This window comes from Cannabis sativa, chromosome 2 (genome assembly GCF_029168945.1).
Source record: "Cannabis sativa cultivar Pink pepper isolate KNU-18-1 chromosome 2, ASM2916894v1, whole genome shotgun sequence".
NCBI lineage: Eukaryota > Viridiplantae > Streptophyta > Magnoliopsida > Rosales > Cannabaceae > Cannabis > Cannabis sativa.
The window spans coordinates 55,194,740-55,215,948 of NC_083602.1; the positions used below are offsets into that span (position 1 = coordinate 55,194,740).

Genomic DNA, 21,209 nt, shown 5'->3' on the forward strand with positions numbered 1-21,209 from the left:
TCTATGGCCGGCCACTATGTAGTCTATTTATCATTTATTTTTTATTATTTTAATGCCAAATAAATCTAACCTAACCCTAGGTGGTTTGCTATAAATAGGTAGTGATGGCTTCATGAAAAAGATGATGCATCTCATTCCTTCAGAGAAAAACTAAAAGCCTTCTTCCTATACCTAGCCGCCACCTTCTCTCTCTTCCTCTCTTCTGAAAAACGAAGCCCTATAGTGAGTGAGTGAGTGCCCACACACATCAAGTGGTATCTCAATCATAGTGTGTAAGGCTGTGAAGAATCCAGATTCAAGAGAAGGACATTCGGGCTCAGATCTTGGTGATACTCTGCTACAGAAAGGATACAAGGCTTAGAGATCTGAGTGGAAGGAGACATTATATTCCGCTGCAACCACTGTAAGGTTTCTTATACTTTATATGTGTTTATTTCATATCGTTTTAAAAGTTCATATTTAGGATGTTAAATAACATACTTGTTAGTAAATCTAAGATCCTGGTAAAATAATTCCAATAGACCCTTCAGTGTATTCTTTGGTTCTTAGTCTCGAAAGCGTACACTTCATCCGGAAGCACTTTAACTTGTGCTGACGTGGAGATTCTGTTATGAGGAGTTTGTTAAGTTTGTTAAGTCGTTACTAACTTAATAACTTAGCACTTGCAGCCATCGACTTTAAGATCTATATATCTTGCACCTATAAATACCATCAACACTTATTATTTCAGGGATTAAATTACCGTTACACCCTTCAATGTATTTTATCCTTAAAATACTTAGCCACCTATAAATGATATTTCAGTGAACTAAACATAATTACTGAAATGAGTACTCAACCATTTATCTCTGTTTAGCCAAGCTCGAAGGAAATCATCATTTCACTTCTATGTGCTAGATAGAAGCTATAGATTCCATTTTCTATGTTTAGCGCTCCCACTCAATTGCACTACCATGTTCCCAAAATGTACATATCACCCTGAACAAAAAGTAGGCTTAACTAACAAATCAAAGAACATGTATAATACTCTTGAGATCGAACCTAATCATGTCAGGATTAAGATCATTTGATCTAGGATCAACTAGTTGATATTGAATCGACTAGATATTACGATAAGTTTAATATATCTGAATCAAAGTTCAATATCGGTCCCTTCCGATGCATACTCCATGCATCCAACCCAAGCTTTACTTTAACCAAAACCCTGGAAAGAACATAGCACTTATCCAAGGTGCAAGTAAACTATGTTGTAGATTGTCATATCAGTTAAACCCTCTGTATACTGATAAATCTAGGAATATATATTTAATCACATTATCTTGATTACTTTCCATTGTGCTGACGACACAATAAACAAGAACATAAATGTGATAAGGATTTGGATGAATTTATAAATCAAATAAATATATAAATGATAATATGAATCAAAAGACACACAAAGTGATGAAAAATACTTCTATTTCTTTATTGATATTTAAAAGATAAAGATTACATTGAAATTGAGTTTTATTTAGGGCATAAAACTCAACAGGGTCTTCCCGAATAGGAATGAAATAGCTGGAGTTGACTATCCAGGACTCCCGTCCAAGAGAGAACAACTAGCCATCCAGAACTCCTTTCGGAGGAAGACTAGCTTTCTTGAAGACTCCTTCGAGGTGGGCATGATAGACATCCGAGAATGCCCTTTAAGATGACATCTATTATTCCACAAGACTTCTTCCAGATGGTCAAGATAGACTTTCGAGAACGCTTTTTCGGAAGACATCTAACTCTCCATAACAAGAACAACTATTGAAGATATTTTTATTTAGAGGAATTATACCACATAAACTATATTTTTCATAATGTGTTATGCCAATTTGTAATATTATACCGTGCTGTGAGTAAACCTATATTTTTTTTGAGTCGAGTCATACTCATGATACAAATTTTGTACCATATCAAAAGTCCAATTCAATCCGTAGTTTATGATAAACATAGTCTAGTGTGCTACTTTTTATTTTCTCACATAACAAAGGTCTCAAATTTAAATTCTTCCCCATAAAGTAAAGATCCAAATTTGAATCCCTTTCTTAATATGTAAAAAAGAAAAATAAATGGTTTGATTAAACTTTAATGTAGGTTGATCGTGGTTAGATTTTACAAAATTAAATTATTATTATTATTATTATACTATAAAATTTTCAGAGAGGGATAAACGTCAATCGAAGATAAGCATTTTGTCCATTATATTAATTAGGTTTCATAAAAATAAAAGTAAACGACGCTCTTGGCATGGATATAATCATATAAAGTATGCTATAATAATACTTTTAAATATGGTGATTAGGATAGGAAGAAAGGAAAAAAAAAACAATAAAAATAAATGTATCAATGATTTTAATTTTTTAAATCTGGTGCACTCAAGTAAAGCAATTGCTAATACGTCGTGTATGTATATAAAATTAACGAAATGACAATTCCCCTTCTAGAAGTTCAGTAACGTCACCAATTATTGGAGTTACAAGCTGATGTAATTGTATGTCATATTTTAATTTTAATAATAATAATAATAATAATAATAATAATAATAATAATAAGAGGTTTTGATATCGTCCCCATCCCCAAATGTTGTTTGGGTCTTACTTAGTGTTATATAAAAAACATTAACCACTAGTCTTGTTTCTGACTGTAATTTGCCACCACGACGGAATAAAATCAAGTTTAACTTATTTTTAAGATGTAATTAACAAAATGCAGTGTGAGTAATTGTATTATAATCACATGAATTGATTACATGTAAGGTTGTTCATCCGATTTAATCCATATTTTTTTGTCAAACAAAATTTAATCCGCACTAAGTGAGAATTTTATATTTTGAATTCAATTCAATCTGTATAGCATTATTTAATATTTCATTAAGATAGAAAAAAAAAATTATTACTTCTTAATCTCTAATAATAATTTTTTTCCATTCCCGTTTACATACAAATCAAACCAAAATACATATATAGATAAAAAAATATAACTATCCTTACAATATATATTTGGATTTACACTAATATTTATATCTATATATATCATTACTAAAATAAATAAACTATTTTATATATATATATATATTTAAATTTATTTGTGTACTTATGTGAATAAGAATGATTTTTTCTCTGTCTTTTATATAAAATAAATAAAATACATTAACTTAATATATTACTAGAAAAGATTAAAAAATTAGAAGTTTGTGTATTTTTTTTAATATTACTGGTAAATTAATATATATAATATATTATATTTTTTAGAAATATATATAATTAAGTACGAATTAAATTGTGTTAGATTGAGTTAGCTGAGAGCTAATGTTAGTTAAAGTTAGTTAGTAGTTAGTTGGTTAGTTTGTGCAACTGTCAGTTTCTAACTAACTTGCAAGTGATTTTTGTTAGTCTTTAGTTGTATAATGATGTATATAGGTCATGCCTTATGACTTTGATAATCAATGAATAACTTCAGCTTCTTTCTCTCTTTTTTCTTCTCTCTCTTTGATTGTTTTTCTGGTTTGTCTTGTTAGAGATTTTATTACAATGGAAGAAAATCAAGATATTACAACTCTATTGTAATACAATACAAGGACCAACAAAGAGATTAAATAAATGTTACAACAACATAATATACAATATATATACACTATATATATTATATTTAAGAAAAGTAGAAGAAGATAAGAACACATGTAATATAAAATATGTATATATATATAACAAGAGAATAATATATATATACACTCACTTACAACCTTGAGTGTAGATTAGAGGGGATCACCATGACTTGAACAAGGTATTACACCTTTGTCCAAAAGCTTATTTCCCCTATCTCTAAGCACTAAGGGAACTCTCTAGGAAATAGCTTTGGGAATTATCAAGCCTTTTAGGGTTTTCTAGCAAAGTGCTTTCTTGATAGAAAACTTCATCTATCCAAAATGAGCACCTTAGACCTCTTTATATAGTGTTTAGGATATCACCATTTGAAATTCAAACTCATAACCCCTATAGATGCTATGTACTCAAATGTAACTCTTACACACACCATAACTCCTATAGCATTAAGAATTTCAAATAAAGGTGTGTAACATCTTTTACACTCTTAATGTTAGTGATAATGGTGGAGGTTACTCATAGTAACAACTCCCCAAATGTTACAAAAAGATGACAACTAATATAGCCATATGTTACATATTATTAGTTTATTACACATATTTAATCTATATATTATATTATTATAAATAATATAACATGTCTTTCTTTGCTTCACCATGTCGAGAAGATCTAATATGGTATTAGAGCACTCCTTTCCCCCATTGATGGCCAATGTCGTCACTAACTCCGACAATGGATTCCAAGCTCAGCCTGGCAATAGATCTAATGCTCAAGCTCAAGCTGGCAACACCTCAAACCCAAATCCATGGAATTCAAAACAGTTGAATCCAAAAAATTGGGTGGTGATAATCAAGGTCCTGTGTTCTTCAATCATACTCTGTCTATCAATTGTGATCACAATTACTTACTATGGAGACAACAAGTCCTTGCTGCCATTCGAGGGAATCGATTGATGACTTACATCTAGGAAAATTTAGCTCCTCCTCAATTCTTGACTGATGCATATCATGAAGCTCAGAATGTCAATCTTGCCTATTCCACTTGGGAAGTTTAAGATCAACTATTAGCTTCTTGGTTACTGTCTTCGATGTTAGAGAGTCTTCTAACACGAATGCTTGGTTGTAACACCTCAAGCCATACTACAAAAAATCTTATTTTTAGTCACAACAAAACTTGTGACTAAAAGTGAAAAAATTGTGACTAATTATAAATTATCATTCTTATGTTGTGACTAAAAGGTTCGTGGCTAAAGGAATTAGTCACAAAAATTACAATACTTGTTGTGACTAAATGTATTTTTAGTCACAATACTTGTTGTGACTAAAACTAAATTAGTGACAACTTGTAACTAAATACTGCGTTTTAGTCACAAGGAACATTTTGTTGTGACTACAAGTCACATTTAGTCACAAAAAAATTATGTTGTGACTAAAAAGTTGTCACTAAAAGTAGCAGTTTTTTGTAGTGCCAAATCGAGAGTACTCTGCAGAAGTATTTCACTCTCCATGTTTCTGCTAAGATCCTTGAATTTTGAACTAAGCTTCAAAATCTGAAGAAATGATCTCTCAGTTTGAATGATTACTTGCTTTGAGTCAAACAAACTTTTGATTTACTTGCTTCAGTTGGCGAAGTTCTTAGCACTTGTGATCATGTTGCAACCATTTTCGAAGGTCTTCCCAGTGAGTATGAAACCTTTGTCATCTCTACCAATACACGAATTGAAAGTTACTCTATTGCAGAGATTAAGGCTCTACTTCTTGCATCTAAATCAAGAATTGAGAAAAATGATAAATAAATAAACCTTAATGTCAACATGGCCTATATGGATCCTGAGTTTACTGAGGCAAATTACACCAATACTAATCAAAATTTTAGAACTCCTTATTCAAGGTTCAATGGACCTCAATCTCCTTACAATGGTTCTCAAACTCAAACTCAGGCCAACCTAGAGCAACTCAAACTCGTTTTGGTAACTCAAGTCCTGGTTCTCAACCACCACCTGGATTCAGTAATCAGAGAGGAGGATTCACTGGGAATCGAGGAGGACGATTCCCTAGTGGTAACGACAATCGACTTCAATGTCAAATTTGCTTCAAAGCTAGTCATGCTGCTCTTGATTTCTTCTACAAGTTTGACAAAGCTTATACAAGCAACAGACAGCCTCAAGGAAACACTGGCCACACACCTCAAATGCAGGCACACCTTGCTAGTTCAAGTGCTAGATGGGACACAAATTGGTATCTTGATTCTAGAGCTACCTATCACTGCACACCTGACTCCCAAAACATCATGACACCCACTGGAAAGATTATACAGTTCAAGACATACAACCAAAGAGATGGTATGGCATCGTACTGGTCGTGTAAAAGAAAATGGTGTTATGCATCATCCTGTTGATTTTTCCGCGTGCAAAGACTTTGATAGTAGACATCCCGAATTTGCAAGAGATCCTCGGAATGTTCGCTTAGGCTTAGCTGCTAATGGATTTAATCCTTTCGAGAACATGAGCCTATCATACAGTATGTGGCTTGTAGTGTTGGTGAATTACAATTTGCCACCATGGATGTGTATGAAGGACAACAATTTCATGTTGACTCTCCTTATTCCTGGACCTAAGTCACTTGGTAAGGACATGGATGTATTTTTAAGGCCATTGGTGGACGAGCTGAACGAATTGTAGACTTATGGTGTTGAAATAAGAGATGTTACAAGCAACTCAATGTTCAAGATGCGCGCAACTCTTCTTTGGACAATTAATGATTTTCCTGTCTGTAGTAGCTTCTCTAGATGGAGTGGACATGGATATAAAGCTTGTCCTACATGCAACGAGGATACTAGTTCCATTCGACTGATTGGTAAGACATCTTGTGTTGGCCATAGACGTTTTTCAACATCCAATCATCGTATGAGAAAGGACCGTGAATTTGATGAAAATGTTGAGAAGAGACTTCCTCCAAGATGATTTACTTATTCTGAAATATTAGAACAAGTAAATGCTCTATCACAACAAGCTCCAAGGATACAAAAAAGAGGTGACACTGAAACTAACTGGAGGAAAAAAAGTATATTTTATGAACTCTAGTATTAAGGTACAAATGAGTTGAAACACAACATAGATGTTTTTCATATTGAGAAGAATGTTTGTGATAATATCCTTGGCACTGTAACACCCTAACTAGCATAGGCGTGTTAACGTGATTTTAAATTTACTGTGCAGCTCGTTGCTAATCAACGAGGTTATTGGAAAACGTGATTAATTAAATTTTTCTTTTTAATTAAAACATAACATATTACATTAATAAAATATCAGGATCCCGTTTACAAAATACAGTTATAAAAGTTTGCTATACATATAATCAAAAGTTTGTCGCCCAACGACTAATTATCAAAAGCCCTGATGTCTCGAGGATCGTACGCTCCAGGCCTAACCGCCCCGACATGTACAACCTCCATCTGCTCGTTCTCACGATTCCTCAGCTTTGGCTTTGCCCTTACCTACACATAAACATAGCACTGTGAGTCGACAGACTCAGAAAGAAAAGCATAACATAAAACATACTAATAACCCAGGTTATAACCTGGCGCCCATACACCCGATCATAACCCTAATCCCCGTGTCCCACACGGTACTGAGTCTAGAACGTTCATAAGACAATACTATCGACCATAATGTCAGCCTATACTCAATATGCTAGTCATACTCTAGCCATATTGATGTGACAGCATCGATCAGTATTCTAGCCAACATACATTTATCAATAATCAGTACAACTCTATGTATACTATTATTGCTATCAATGTAATCTAACAGGCAATAACACATGTATGCTAAACATGTAATAACATATGCATGATATTATACTAATCTTACCTCAATTCCGAATTCAGGTGTGCCGGTCAACCTGAGTGGAACAACAGCTCGGTGAATTATAGGCTCCTAAATCACATCAGTTCCAGAACATATAAGTGATCCACTAAATCACAACCGGGACAAAGGTTTAAAACCAAAACTTAACCTACTGTAACTTAATACAACAATATCCCAAACTAGCAGGGAATAAACTGCCTGAAAACCTGAAACTAACACAAAATGACCAGCTGAAAAAAACTGGTTCCACCCCCTGCTGCAAAAACCGGGCAATCGGTTTTACAGGCAGTGTAAAACCAGTTAGCCGGTTTTACCCAGAAAACCAACAACAATCAAACCCCCAACTAAAACGTTTCCAAACTCAACCAAACTTTCCAGACCTGCATATTAGACCCCAATAGACATTTTCCAAGCAACAAAACAACAATCAAAGCTTAGAATCAAAATTCACCATTAAAGCTTCAAGCTTGAGTTCTAAAACTCAAAGCTTGAGTAAAGCTTCAAACAACTAACAATTCAAGCCTAAATCAACATATTCTATCATAACTTAACTGCAGAAACTTAAATCAAACATCAACAGCAAATAAAGGACTCAAACTCTCAAAACATGCATGATTTCATAACTTAAATTTCAAGAAAACTAAAGGAAGGTTGTCTAGAAGCTTACCCTTGCTTGTAATCACTAAGAACTGCTGAAAAATGGCAAGATTGAAGACAAAATTTCCAGAACCCTAGCTGCTTAGGGATTTCGTGAGAGAGAAAGAGAATGAAAGAGAGAATTTTCCAATTTTTCTAATTTTTTCTATTTTTTGAAAAATGAATAAATAAACCTTGTTTTATTAAACCATTTCAGCCAATACAAATTGAAAAAACTGATTTAATTAACTTAATTAAAACTCACATAAGACAAAACAAGAATGGGCAAAAAGACCATTTTGCCCTTCCCACACTAAAAGGCATAAAAGGGGTACTTAGGGGTATTTTGGGAAACTCTAAAATTCCGTTTATTCCCGACATTCCAAATGTCTAACTATTGTCCCGCTATACTAAAAATACTAAGATGTGATTCTAAAAGCCATACACCGCGTTCCAATATTGCCGGTCACCAAAATAAGCAAAATTATGAAATTTCTATATGTGACATAAAGATGGATTCTGAATTCAAATAAATCATCATAATTTAATACTTAAGCATAAATAAATAATTCTCATAATTAAATCCTAATTATCTGCTAATTTCTAAATTAAAGCTAAGCGGCCTTTACAGGCACCCTCTTGGATAATGCAAGTCTAAAGACACTACTAATGTAAGAGAAGATTTAAAAAATATGAGAGTTCGTCAAACCTTATGGATTTTCGAAGATGCTCACAAAAGGTTGCTGAAACCCCATGCCCCTTATATGTTGACTGCTGATTATAAGCAAGTGTTTTGTAAATTTCTGAAGGAAGTTAAATTGCAGATGAATTATTTTCGAACTTGAAGAAGAAAGTAACTGATAATAATATTGTTGGATTGAAATCTCATGATTGTCATGTCATAATGCAAATGTTACTTCCAGTTTGTATTGTGACAAGTTTTTTTCGAAGGAAGTATCAAGCATCATAATAGAATTGTGCAATTCAGAATTTTATGCTCTAGGACATTGAATGTAAAAGACATGGAGAAGGCCCAAGGAAACCTCATTCACATTTTGTGCAAAATGGAGAGGATTTATCCTCCAATATTTTTTGATATCATGATACATTTGGTGATACATTTGCCTGAGGAAGCCATATTGGGTGGGCTAGTTTTTATGACATGGATGTACCCATTTGAGAGGTACATGAAAAACTTAAAAAATTAAGTTAGGAATAAAGCACGGCCAGAAGGATCTATTGCTGAAGGATACGTTATAGATGAGGCTTTGATATTTTGTTCCATGTGCTTCAAAGGTTTGCGTACGAAATTCAACTGTCCTGAGCACAATGAAGATGGTCCTCTTCTATCTCGATATTTAATATTTTTCAAATCTCAATGTTGTCCACTTGGTAAGCAAACAATAACAACTCTCGACGAGAAGACTCACAAAAGAGCTGAGTGGTACATATTATAGAATTCTAACCATAATCTTTTACAAAGACATCTCAGATGATGCCGACACAACAAGGACATCAGACATCTCAAATGGTTCCGGCACCACATGGGCAGTAGACATCTCAGATGATGACGAGTTCGCAAATGCCGCCATATTACCCACAGATGCCAGATGTTACTAGAGATGCTAGTAATGATGACGATGCTACTACAAACTTCTTTTAAAAATTTTATTTTAGTTTTACGAACTATCAATTTTATGTTTATTGACATTTTACGAAGACTCATTATATATTTAAGTAAGCAGTATTTAATGATATTGTAATGTTTGTGACTATAAATATTTACTATGAAAAAATATTTACTTTTTCTACTCTTAATTAAATAATTTCATATTTTAATTAATTAAATAGTTTTATATATTAATTAATTGAAAAAATATAAATATTTAATATAATTTTAAAAATAAAAACAAAATAAATTTAAATTTTTTTTAAAACAAGCTTAACAATGACGACAATTGTCCTCATTGATGCCCATATTTCTTATAGTGATATAAATTACCGCAAAGCTCTAATTCTGAGCTTGCTCTGCAATTCGCTTACTTTCTTTCATCGGTTCCTCATAATGGAGCTTAGCTACCGCACTTATCAAATGATTTTTCTTTAATTTTGCCCAATGTGACTAAGCTGAACATTGGAAATTTTCTTTCATAGCATCCTCAACCCGATTTGACTTTGGTTAACACCATCAAAACTCACCAAGTTAGCTTGAGTTGAGTTTTCGAACAAACATTGATGGATGCTATTGTTGCTCCTTTTCTGCAATCAATTGTGAAATCAAATCAAAGACGACTCTTGTTCCTCATTGCGAGAATCACTCGTAATTGTGGTTTCCTAGATTGAATGGGGCGGCTTTCGAGCGACCCTCTTCTTCTTCATTGCGGGAGATGAGAAGCATGCCCGAAGAAAGATTATTGGAGCCTAAATTAATTACTTGCTAACATTAATATTTACTTTTGTTCTTTATTCCTATAGACTAAAGAAAAAAAAAATCTAATTTTTACTTATAATAGGAATCTACTTCATCTCACTTTCAAAAATAAAAAAAGAACATTTATGTATAATTGAAGCAAACCTAGAGAGATAACAAGAAGTATTAGACTATTACACTAATGACTAATCACATCATGTGGTGTTAAGTATAAGGACGATTCAGGTCCCAACAGAGTTACCGAACATTTGTCTCTTAGCTCTTCTCCCTAAAAAAAAATGATATGCTTTCTTTGAAAAGCCATAGTTTAGTTTTCCACGCTCCAAAATCTAACACACCATAAATGGTATCAGACAATCTATCAACTGAAAGACAACTGTTTATGTTTTCCTAAGAGCACAGCCCTGTGACTGCATCTCATCCATCACCCAATCACACTTTTTTCATCAAAATAAGAAGAAAAATAAAAGTTTATATATTCAATGAACAAAGTCTGTGATCCATTAATATTATTATAATAATAATATGCTATAAGGTACCAAAGCAGAGAGAGAGAGAGGCTATATATTCGCACTGAGTAGGGTACCTTTTGAAAAATGGTCTGTGACTTTCTGTGAGGTTTGAACTTTGAACAATCCCGAGGATCTTTATTATTACATGTACCAATCGATCAATATATGCACGTACCGTTAATGCACAATTTATTAATTTCAAACTAGTATATTTATTTATTATGATGAAAGGCCAGGTACATGTGTGTGTGTAAAATATATATATAGGGTGCAAAATGGTGAAATATTATAACATTACCCCACGTTTTATGGTATTGTCCGTATTATAAATTTGTGCCTTGAAACAAAAGCAAAACCATGTGGGTGCCTTCTTAGGAAGCCAACAAATTGAATGGGCTAACTAGCTAATAGATAACATATATATTGGTTATATATATTAATTCCTCTTGCAAAACAAAACCATATCTCAATTATTGTAACTACACTTCTGCCCCAAAATATCAATACATGGACTCATGAGCTCATATATATAAAGAAATTAGAAAACCCCCCACCACACACAAGCCAAAAATTTAAAGACCATATCCCCTATGGTATATATATATCTTTATAATTAAATGAAGTATATCATGAATTGTGCTGAAGAGTATTAATACCAATGCATTATATGAGGACAAATGGGACAGTGTAGGAAATTTTATCTTGGGCTACCGTACACCACTAACTAGGGCTTTCTCCTTTTTTGTTTTCTTCCAACAATTTGACTCAGTCTTGCTATTTTAGTGTTCTTAGGGTTTCTTCCAAAGTATATACATGTACCATTTTAAGAGCAATTATTGCGATATTTTTTGTTTTGTTTTGTTTTTTTTACACGTGATCAAATAATATTTACACTCTTTACAAAGTATTTCTCAGATAATTAAGAAAAAAAAGTATTTCTCAGATAAATAATTATACCATGCATTCATCATGATGCATTAATGCTTAACCTACTCCGAGTCAATAATATGCAAATATATATGTATATATACTATTTGACCATTAATACACTTTAAAACAGATAAGAGTAATTATAAACCTTTTAATAGGTTGTGTAAATTAATAATATTGCGTAAAGATTTTAATTTTTTTTTATTTCCCTTATTTGTTTTTGTTCAATTATAATAATCATTAATTAAATCTTATATTGACAATAATGTATACCCAATATGTATGTAAACATATTTGTCAAAAAAGAAAAATGTATGTAAACATATATATGTCATAAAAATCGTAAAGTACATAAGACACATACGATGTATATATTATACGATATTACGATATAATAAAATGGAATTATTTCATAAGTATATAAAAATGAATTTTTTTGTTAGGAGTTTCTTATTTTTTATTTATATTTTTAAAGATTTTTTTCATTCACAAAAATATTACTATAAAAACAACTACTTATAGTGATAATCACAACATAAATTTTTGTGACTTTTAATCACAACAAAAAGTTACTTGTGACTAAAACATAGTATTTGAATACAAATTGTCACTAATTTACTTTTAGTTACAACAAGTATTGTGACTAAAAGTACATTTAGTTACAACAAATTGTGATATTTGTGACTAATACTTTAAGTCACAAACATTTTAGTAACAAACCTTTTAGTCACAACGTAGAAATATTAATTTGGGGTTTTTTCATTTTTACATTTCAAAACAGTTTTGTTTTTACATTTTTACTGAATTCTACATAGAAACTCCTATTGCAACTAGCACTGCAACCTAAATTGCAACAAAAATCGTATAGAAACCCCTATTGCAACTAGCACTGCAACCACTTTAAAAACTCAAACCGTAAATTTGAAAAAAAAAGTTAAAAAAAAAATAGTATATAAGGTAATTCCCCTATTAATTTATAATTAGTCACAATTTTTTTTTTTTACTTTTAGTCACAAGTTTTGTTGTGAATAAAAAGTAAGATTTTTTGTAGTGTACGAAGTGATATTTTTCCATTCTTTTCGAAAAAAATATTGTTTTGACATTGCTGCTACATGAAAACAATATTTGCTTATACAACTATTAGAGTGTTATTTTTCTATTATTTTAGAATAATACTATTTTGATGTTGCCCCTACGGGAAAGCAATACTTTTCTTAAAAAAAATTCGTAAAAATATAAATAAAAAAGAAGCATCCGTAAAAGTGTAAAAAAAAAATCCATAAAATTTTAAAAAGAAAAATTCATTTTAAGTGTATTATGTAAAATTTTCTACTAATATACTAGAGTCGTTGTTCATTGAATCACATCTAGTAGATTTGGACTCAATTGATCCAATCCAATCGAATTGAATCAACTGATTCGATCTGATCCAATAGATATGTTGGATTGAATCAGTACCAAGCATTGGATGTATGAACTATTTTTTATTGAATTAGATTGAATTCATCCAATTTTTTTGACCATCATTTAAATTGAATTTCATTAAAATAAATATACATAATTAAACATAATTTAAAAACTAATTTTCACAGTAATAAAACATAAACTCAACATATACATAATAAGTTAATTTAGTCAAATATAATTTTCACGATGCCATAATTAGAATATAACAACACAATCAAATCGAATCCAACTAAGCATAAGTCTTAATAAACAAGTTTAATATGTAAATATTATATAAATTATAAAATAAATAAATATTAAGAATCAATTAATTAATATACACTCACCTATTCATACTTCTTCACCCATACACTTCTGTATTCTAACACGATATCATAGCTAAACTAAAAAATCTTACAAGTAATTGATCCAAATTTAAAAATCGGTTAAAAAAGAGACGAGCCAAAAGAGCCACTTGTGATTTGAGGATAATGTGCCAAAAAAGAACCACTGTGAGCTAAAGAGCCACTTGTGATCGAGTCGTGCAAGATTAGTGAGCAAAGAAAATAACCACTACTATCTTGAGAGGAGATGTTAGAGAGTTCCACATTAATAATATGTGAAAACTAAATACCATACATAAAATGCATACGCTACTTCTCTGATTGCCAATTAGTTTTGAGATGAAACCACATGCACCTTAGCATACTCACCTGTTCTTACTTCTTCAACCATACACTTCCACATTCTAACATATTAAGAATTAATCAATGTATATTTTTTCAAAAATAAATAAATAAATAAATTATAAATATATAAATATAATTAAATGATAATTGGATCACTATTTTATTTTGTTGTCTATTAGATGGGATGTGTCATCCAATAATTAATCTAATCCAATTTATATTTTCAAATTGTACACCTCTATAAAATACAGTTTGTATACGATTGATACAGATACATATAAATAGTATTTGATTCCACAGACTCAACTTATAAGTTAATCAGCCACACAATTAGAACACACATGAGACATATATATAGGAATGCCTCTAAATTTTTTGACAATAAGTAAGTGGTTCTATATTAAAACTATTTCATAATAAGAAAAGTCTACAATCATATAAATCACATACATTATTAATTTGAGACTCTTTAATATATTGTCTACCAATTAACTCTAAAGATTATGAAGTAATTGATTTATAAACAATGCAAATGAATAATAAGCCTATTTTCTAATATAATAAATCTGATGTAGTGTATTACTGCTAATTCTAGAAGAGGAGGTATTTTAAATTAGGTTGAATAACTTTTACACTATTATCCGATCGATGGAATTCACTTTTTGATTTCTTTTGTTTAATTTATCAGAAACAAGTTAAAATAATTGAAGAGAGCAATACTAAAAAGAAAATCAATCAAAAGAAAGGAAAAGAGTAAATAATAAAGCGTTCGCCAAATTTGAGATATTGTGATTCTATGAAAAGCTAGAAAGTGAAAGAACCTGTAAAAATTCTTATATATATAGATGATCAAAAATATATTGATTAATAATAAAACAAAAGGAACGAAAAATGAAAAATAAAGAAAGAGAGGGAGAGAATCAAACAAGAAAACAAATCCTTTGGAAATTATTTAAACAACATATCATGATGAATAGGACAATTATACATTAAAAATAATAAATTATACAGCAATATGACTTTCTATTGGATATATTATTTGAAATTCAAGAAATGGGTTTTGTTGGGAGAGCTATAGCGGTGGGTCTATGAATATATGTACGCTATATTATAACAAATTCATAAAAAGAATACTATAATGAATTTTTATTGTTTTTATATAAAATAATTATAAAAAATATATAATATGATATACATGGAATGGAAGAAAGGGTTGGCTACTGGTCGTTTTCACACTGAGGTGGTGGTTACTCAGAATAAAATATATATAAGCCCAGCAATCACACAAAGGATTATCCTTTAATTTCACCATGCTTGTACCCTATATACATACTATTAATTAACTAATTTTTCTTGTTGAAATTTCTTACATATGTAAATTATATATACTATACATATGTATGCAACATTTATATTCACTTCAAAAATTTATAGAAGAAGTTATTTTATTATTGGGATTATTTTACAAATACACAAAAATAACAAAAAAAATTACAAAATACAGCTGTGCGGAATTTTAAATATTTTTACGATTTTTATGATTTTATTTACAAAAAATATAGTTTTTTTTATATTGTACTCTTGTTAATTTGTTATTGATTTTTTGTTATCTATATGTTATTTTTTGTTATTGTTTTGATGTTATTTAAATATTATTTTTCTATTATTTTTATGTATTTTTTTTGTTGTTTTCATGTTGTTTCTATAAAAAAAATGTAAAAATATATAAAAAAAATATTTAAACGTAAAAATGTAATTTTTTTTTTACAAAAGATAGTGTTTCATGTAATTATTTCTTTTATTGTTTTTATTTTATTAAAATATGTATTTGTGTTTTCTGTTTCTTTTTAAAAAAATTCTTGTTTTTCATATTATAAAAAAGTATATTTATAAAATAAAAATAAAATATATTATAAATATTAAAATAAAAAATTAAATGAAATCTTATTTTTTTAAAAAACTAAATATTATGCACATAATTTAAAATATATATATGAAAAAAATTAAAATAATTTGAATTTAATATAAAATAATGTAACCTTTTTAAAAGAAAATACAAGTAGTGACCTTTTTAAAATTAATTTTAACTTATTGTATTTTAATATTAGAATATACAATTTTATGGTATGGAAATAAAAAGAGATAAACAAATGTTGTTTTAATTAGGATTAGGGAGAGGGAAGAAAGAATGTAAATTCGAAGTCTTAATACAAAAGAACCGGCCGAAGTCGATCTTAATAACATAATTATAATAGTAATAATAATAGTTATGATAATGATACAAAAGGATTTTCAAATTGTAACTTACACTATTTTTTTTTAAGGTAATTGACCTTATGTATTAAAAACAAATATGAAGGTACAAGGCAGATTATTGAATGATTTATACCGACTGTAGTTGTAATTTTCTGTTGCCCTATCTTATTAACCTATTTTATGCTATAGTTTTATTATATACACAACACACCATCAGTACTAGTATATATTTATTACTTAATTCTCCTGCTAATATAAATATATGTATATATCGGCATCAGAGTTTTGTATAAACCAAATATTACTAGCTAGTAGCTACCCTAAGATATAAGTAATAATTGAACTTATATTAGTAATATAATAATTTATTATAGGACCTCGAATTAACTATGGTAATAACAAGATATGTCACAGGGTAATAATCTTAGAAATTAATTTGATCTCAGATAAAGAAGGACAAAAAAGAACATATATGATATATAATTGGTAAAATGAATAATGGTTACGGTACTGAGCAAGTTTTTCTTTAAAGATGGAATAAAAGAAAAATCCAAGTGTGAAAGAGTATGAGGAAGTTCAAATAAAAGAATGATAAGATTTTTTTTTATTATTATTATTTTTAAAATTTTTAAAAATACTAATTTTTTTTTTGAGTAGTTGTAATCTTATAATTATCATGAAACACTTATGTTGGAGTTGCCATCAAGTAAAGAAAAGTAATAATAAGTAGAGATATCAATAATGATAGAAATAATAATTAATTAGTAGACTTTGGGAGCTAGCTAAAGATAGAGAATGATGGAAGATCGACAAGAGGAATATTTATGGAAAATGGAAAATTTTCTAAATTAAATTTAGTTCATGGATTGAGATGAGAAGAGAATAAGCCGATTTACCCAAATTATAATAAGTGAATCGCCCAGATATACATTAAACTCATAATCAATATTTATAAATATATATATATAATTAAATATTAAAGGAAAAAGAGAAATGGAGAAATTAAGAAGAGAAAAAAATATAGTAAAAAAAAAAAGGAAAAAAAACCTATACTGTAGTGGTTGTAGAAGGAGCTGTAGAAGTAGGAGCGCCACTACTATCACCACCTCCAGTACTGACCCCACTAGGGCCACTCCCACTACCACTACTGGCCCCAGCCGCAGAAGAGGCGGCTCCGCTTCCACTACCGCCAGCCAAGTCCGCCGACACATTCCCGGGCGGCGGCAGTGCTGCCGTGGGTCTCTTCCTCTTCTTCTTCTCGTACGGAATCCCTCTTGCTTTGGCCTGCCCTTCTCTTACTTCCCTCAGGTAAATCCTAACCGCTCTTGCTCCGAAAGGATTCGACTCGGGCCGCCCACCGTTTTCTTCGTAGGCAGCTCTGAGTCGTCCTATCAGAGCGTCAAGACTGCCCCAGGCTTGCTTCAGTGGGCAAGCGCAAGGGGCAGGCGGGTTCGGGTGCCCGAAATAAGGACACCCGATCACGTGGACTTTAGTCTTCCCGAACTGGTCTAGATACTTCAAGAATTCGATCACGTGCGCGCCACTACACCGGGCTAGCGTCAATGGCGGCTTGTGGTTCCTAAGGTACTGCAAGAAGGTGTTCCAGTCCCGCCGTTTCTGTGACTCGTAACGGCTCGGCGGCACTGTTGTCCCACCGGTTGCTGCGGCTGCGGCCAATGGGCTTTGGTCCGTACTTGGGCCTGGTACTGGCCCAGTTGGTGATGGGCCATCTGCTCCTCCGCTATTATTCGGATCGGATGATCCAGTAATAACAGTTGTAGAAGAAGTAGTAGTTATAGTACCGGCGCCACCACCTGAAGCTGAATCCATTATTTGTGGACAAAAAGGCCAAAATCTTGATAAGATGTAGTACTAATAGTACCGATGATGATAAAACTGTATATATATGTGTATGATGTGACCTACTTTTGACGATCAATAACTGAAAATAATAAGTCCTCTTATTTTTATTATTTTCTCCTTGTGTCTTGTGCACTACTTGGCTGTGCAAATAGGGAGAGAGAGAGAGTGAGAGAGCCAATAATTAACCCTTTGGAAAATTATGGTGGCTGCAATTTAATTAGAAGCTATATATATATATAGATAGCAGAATCTTAATTGGCCTCAGATAATAATCACGGCTGGGTTTTATTATCCGGAGACTGGATCCTATGTATACGTACTCTAGTCAGGACTGAGATATCGATCGATCTCTGATCTTCACGGGAAAGTCTTTCCTTGATTTTGTTTTTTATTCTATTTTCTTCTTGTGAGTTAGAGGAAAGGGTTTTAGGGGTGGGAAGAAAGAAGAAATTAATGAGAAAGAAGAGAGAAATTTAGAAAGAGAGAGAAAGAGAAAGAGAAAGAGAGAGAGAAAAGACCGCTCAATGATGGGACGTAAAAAGTATAGATGAATGAACACGAATGAGACTCTCTCCCTCTCACATCTCACTCAAGAGAAAGCAAACTCTAGAGAGAGAGAGAGTGTGTGTGTCTCAGTGAAAAAAAAATGAAATAAATAAATAGAAAAAAAATCAAATAATAAATAAATAGAAAAAATATAATAATAAATAAATAGAAAGGAGAGAGAGAGAAGAAGTAACAAATGGTAGCAAGGAAGGAAGGAGAGAATAGTGGATAGAGAAACTGTAGCGTGTGTAATGTGCAAGTGTAAAGCGTTTTTATTTGACATTAACTAGTGATGTGAGATACGATATTAAATTTCATGAGTATAATATTTTGTACTAATATTTGATACAATTAGACCATCATTTCTCTTGAATATCCTTAACTAATTGTTTGCCAATTTTATAAGGTGTTAAACACTATTAATACCCAATAATAATATTTCAAATGTAAAATTAAAATACTGCTCACTTAAAGCGTTTGGAGTGAGAGAAGCATTGAGCTGGATCAAAAAGAAAGTTTGGAAGGAAGTTGTGGTTGAAAGTATTATTTTGGAAGTTCGATCCCTACGTGTTCTTATTTTGGAAGTATTATTTTAGATTGTAAGATGTTATTAGATGAGTTGTGTGATGTCTCTGTTATTTTTATTACACGATCTGCAAATAGTGTTGTTTATTTCTTTGTCCGAGCATCCTATACTTGCTGATCGTGTGATCAGAAATAGTGATATTTCTCTTGATTTTAGTCATGTAATCTCTATGGATTGCCTTAGAATTTTTGTTGTTTTTTAATTTTTTTTAGTAATGTTGAGCTTGTATTTTAAGTTGTGTGTTAAATTATAAGTTTGTATATTAATTTTTATTTTAAAAATTGTCATTCTAATATAACTGTATTTTTGGTTTGGTGTTGCTATATTTTTTAAGGTTCGCTAGCTCTGGCGACAACTGATATAATGGGAAGGTATTTTTTCAATGTGGCGGGGTGCTGTTTGAAGACGTTATAGCTTTTTTGTCTAAAATTCCGGAGGCAGTTTTGTCCCATGTGGCTTGCGATTAGAATTTTGCAGCTCATGGTTTGGCAAAACATGCTTTTCGGTTAGACGATGAGCTATCCTGATTCGAGGAGGTTCCATGGCCGATTGTGGTTTGCTGCATTATTTAATCATGTGTGACTTTGTTCATCGCGTTAAAAAGAAAAAAAAAATTGATGAATGTTTTTTTTTAAAAAAAAATAATTAATAATGTGCCAAAAATATGCAAATTTGGCATATAATAAATGAACTGATTTTTTTTCTAATGCACAATATTTATTTTATGATGTTAATTTGTTATGATGCAATTTCACATAATATTTACTATGGCTTACTATAAATTACACATTTTTTTTTATAATAATAAATTATTTTTTTAATGATAATAAATTATAAATTAAATTAATGATAAAATTATTATTATTTATACTTTTTATAAAAATATTAATTAAATATTAAATTTACATCAAATTTTATAATAATATATCTGAACACAATATTAAAAATTAATGTAAATTTTTCGGTGATTCTACAATGCACTTTCTTAAAAGAATTGTACTGATGCACCCTCTACTTGTTTCGACATCAAAAAAAAAAAAATTAGTCTAATTTTTTTTTCATATTCATGTACGTTATAGCTATTTAAGATATCCTACAAAATTTTAAGAAATTCAGAATAATTTACAATATAGAAAATAATGTTTAAATAGTCTATTTTACACGCGTATAAAATAAAATAGTCACGTGTGCAACACACTGCTTAAACACAATTTTCGGCGTGTTAAACTTCTCTAAATTTCTTAAAATTTTGCAGGATGTCTTAAATAAGTATAATTTACATGACCATGAGAAAAAAAAATTAACTAAAAAATTATTTCGGATACTAAAACAGATAGAGATGTATCACTGTATCCCTTTTAAGGGGGTACATTATAGAATTTCCCTAAATTTTTAATTTACCTTTTGTATCAAGTATAATATAATTTTAGCATTGATGGTCTTAAGTGATTTTCAAATGATATGTGTGCATTTTAGGGATAGCAAAATGAGTTTCGAAACGGTACACGAATACGGATACACACTACAAGAAATTTTACTTTTAGTCACAACAAAATTTGTGACTAAAAGTAAAAAGGTTGTGACTAATTATAGATTATTATTCTTATGTTGTGACTAAAAGGTCCGTGGCTAAAAGTATTAGTCACAAAAATTACAATTTGTTGGGACTAAATTTATTTTTAGTCATAATACTTATTGTAACTAAAACTAAATTAGTGACAATTTGTAGCTAAATACTTTGTTTTAGTCACAAGTAAGTTTTTGTTGTGACTAGAAGTCACATTTAGTCACAAAAAAAATATTGTGACTAAAAAGTT

At 30.7% G+C, this 21,209-nt stretch overlaps 1 protein-coding gene across 1 annotated transcript; it reads right to left on the reverse strand.

The window, feature by feature from the left end:
• Nucleotides 1–17,218: 17,218 nt before the first annotated feature.
• LOC115720761 (protein LIGHT-DEPENDENT SHORT HYPOCOTYLS 5) lies at nt 17,219–18,935 on the reverse strand. The gene has a single exon (XM_030649935.2). It carries the CDS (start codon nt 18,225–18,227, stop codon nt 17,445–17,447), a length of 783 nt encoding a protein of 260 aa, XP_030505795.1. The 5' UTR covers nt 18,228–18,935; the 3' UTR covers nt 17,219–17,444.
• Between the last annotated feature and the right edge of the window lie 2,274 nt (nt 18,936–21,209).

Excerpts from the sequence above, each read along its gene's own strand:
- LOC115720761 (XM_030649935.2), bottom strand. The coding sequence starts at position 18,227 with ATGGATTCAGCTTCAGGTGGTGGCGCCGGTACTATAACTACTACTTCT.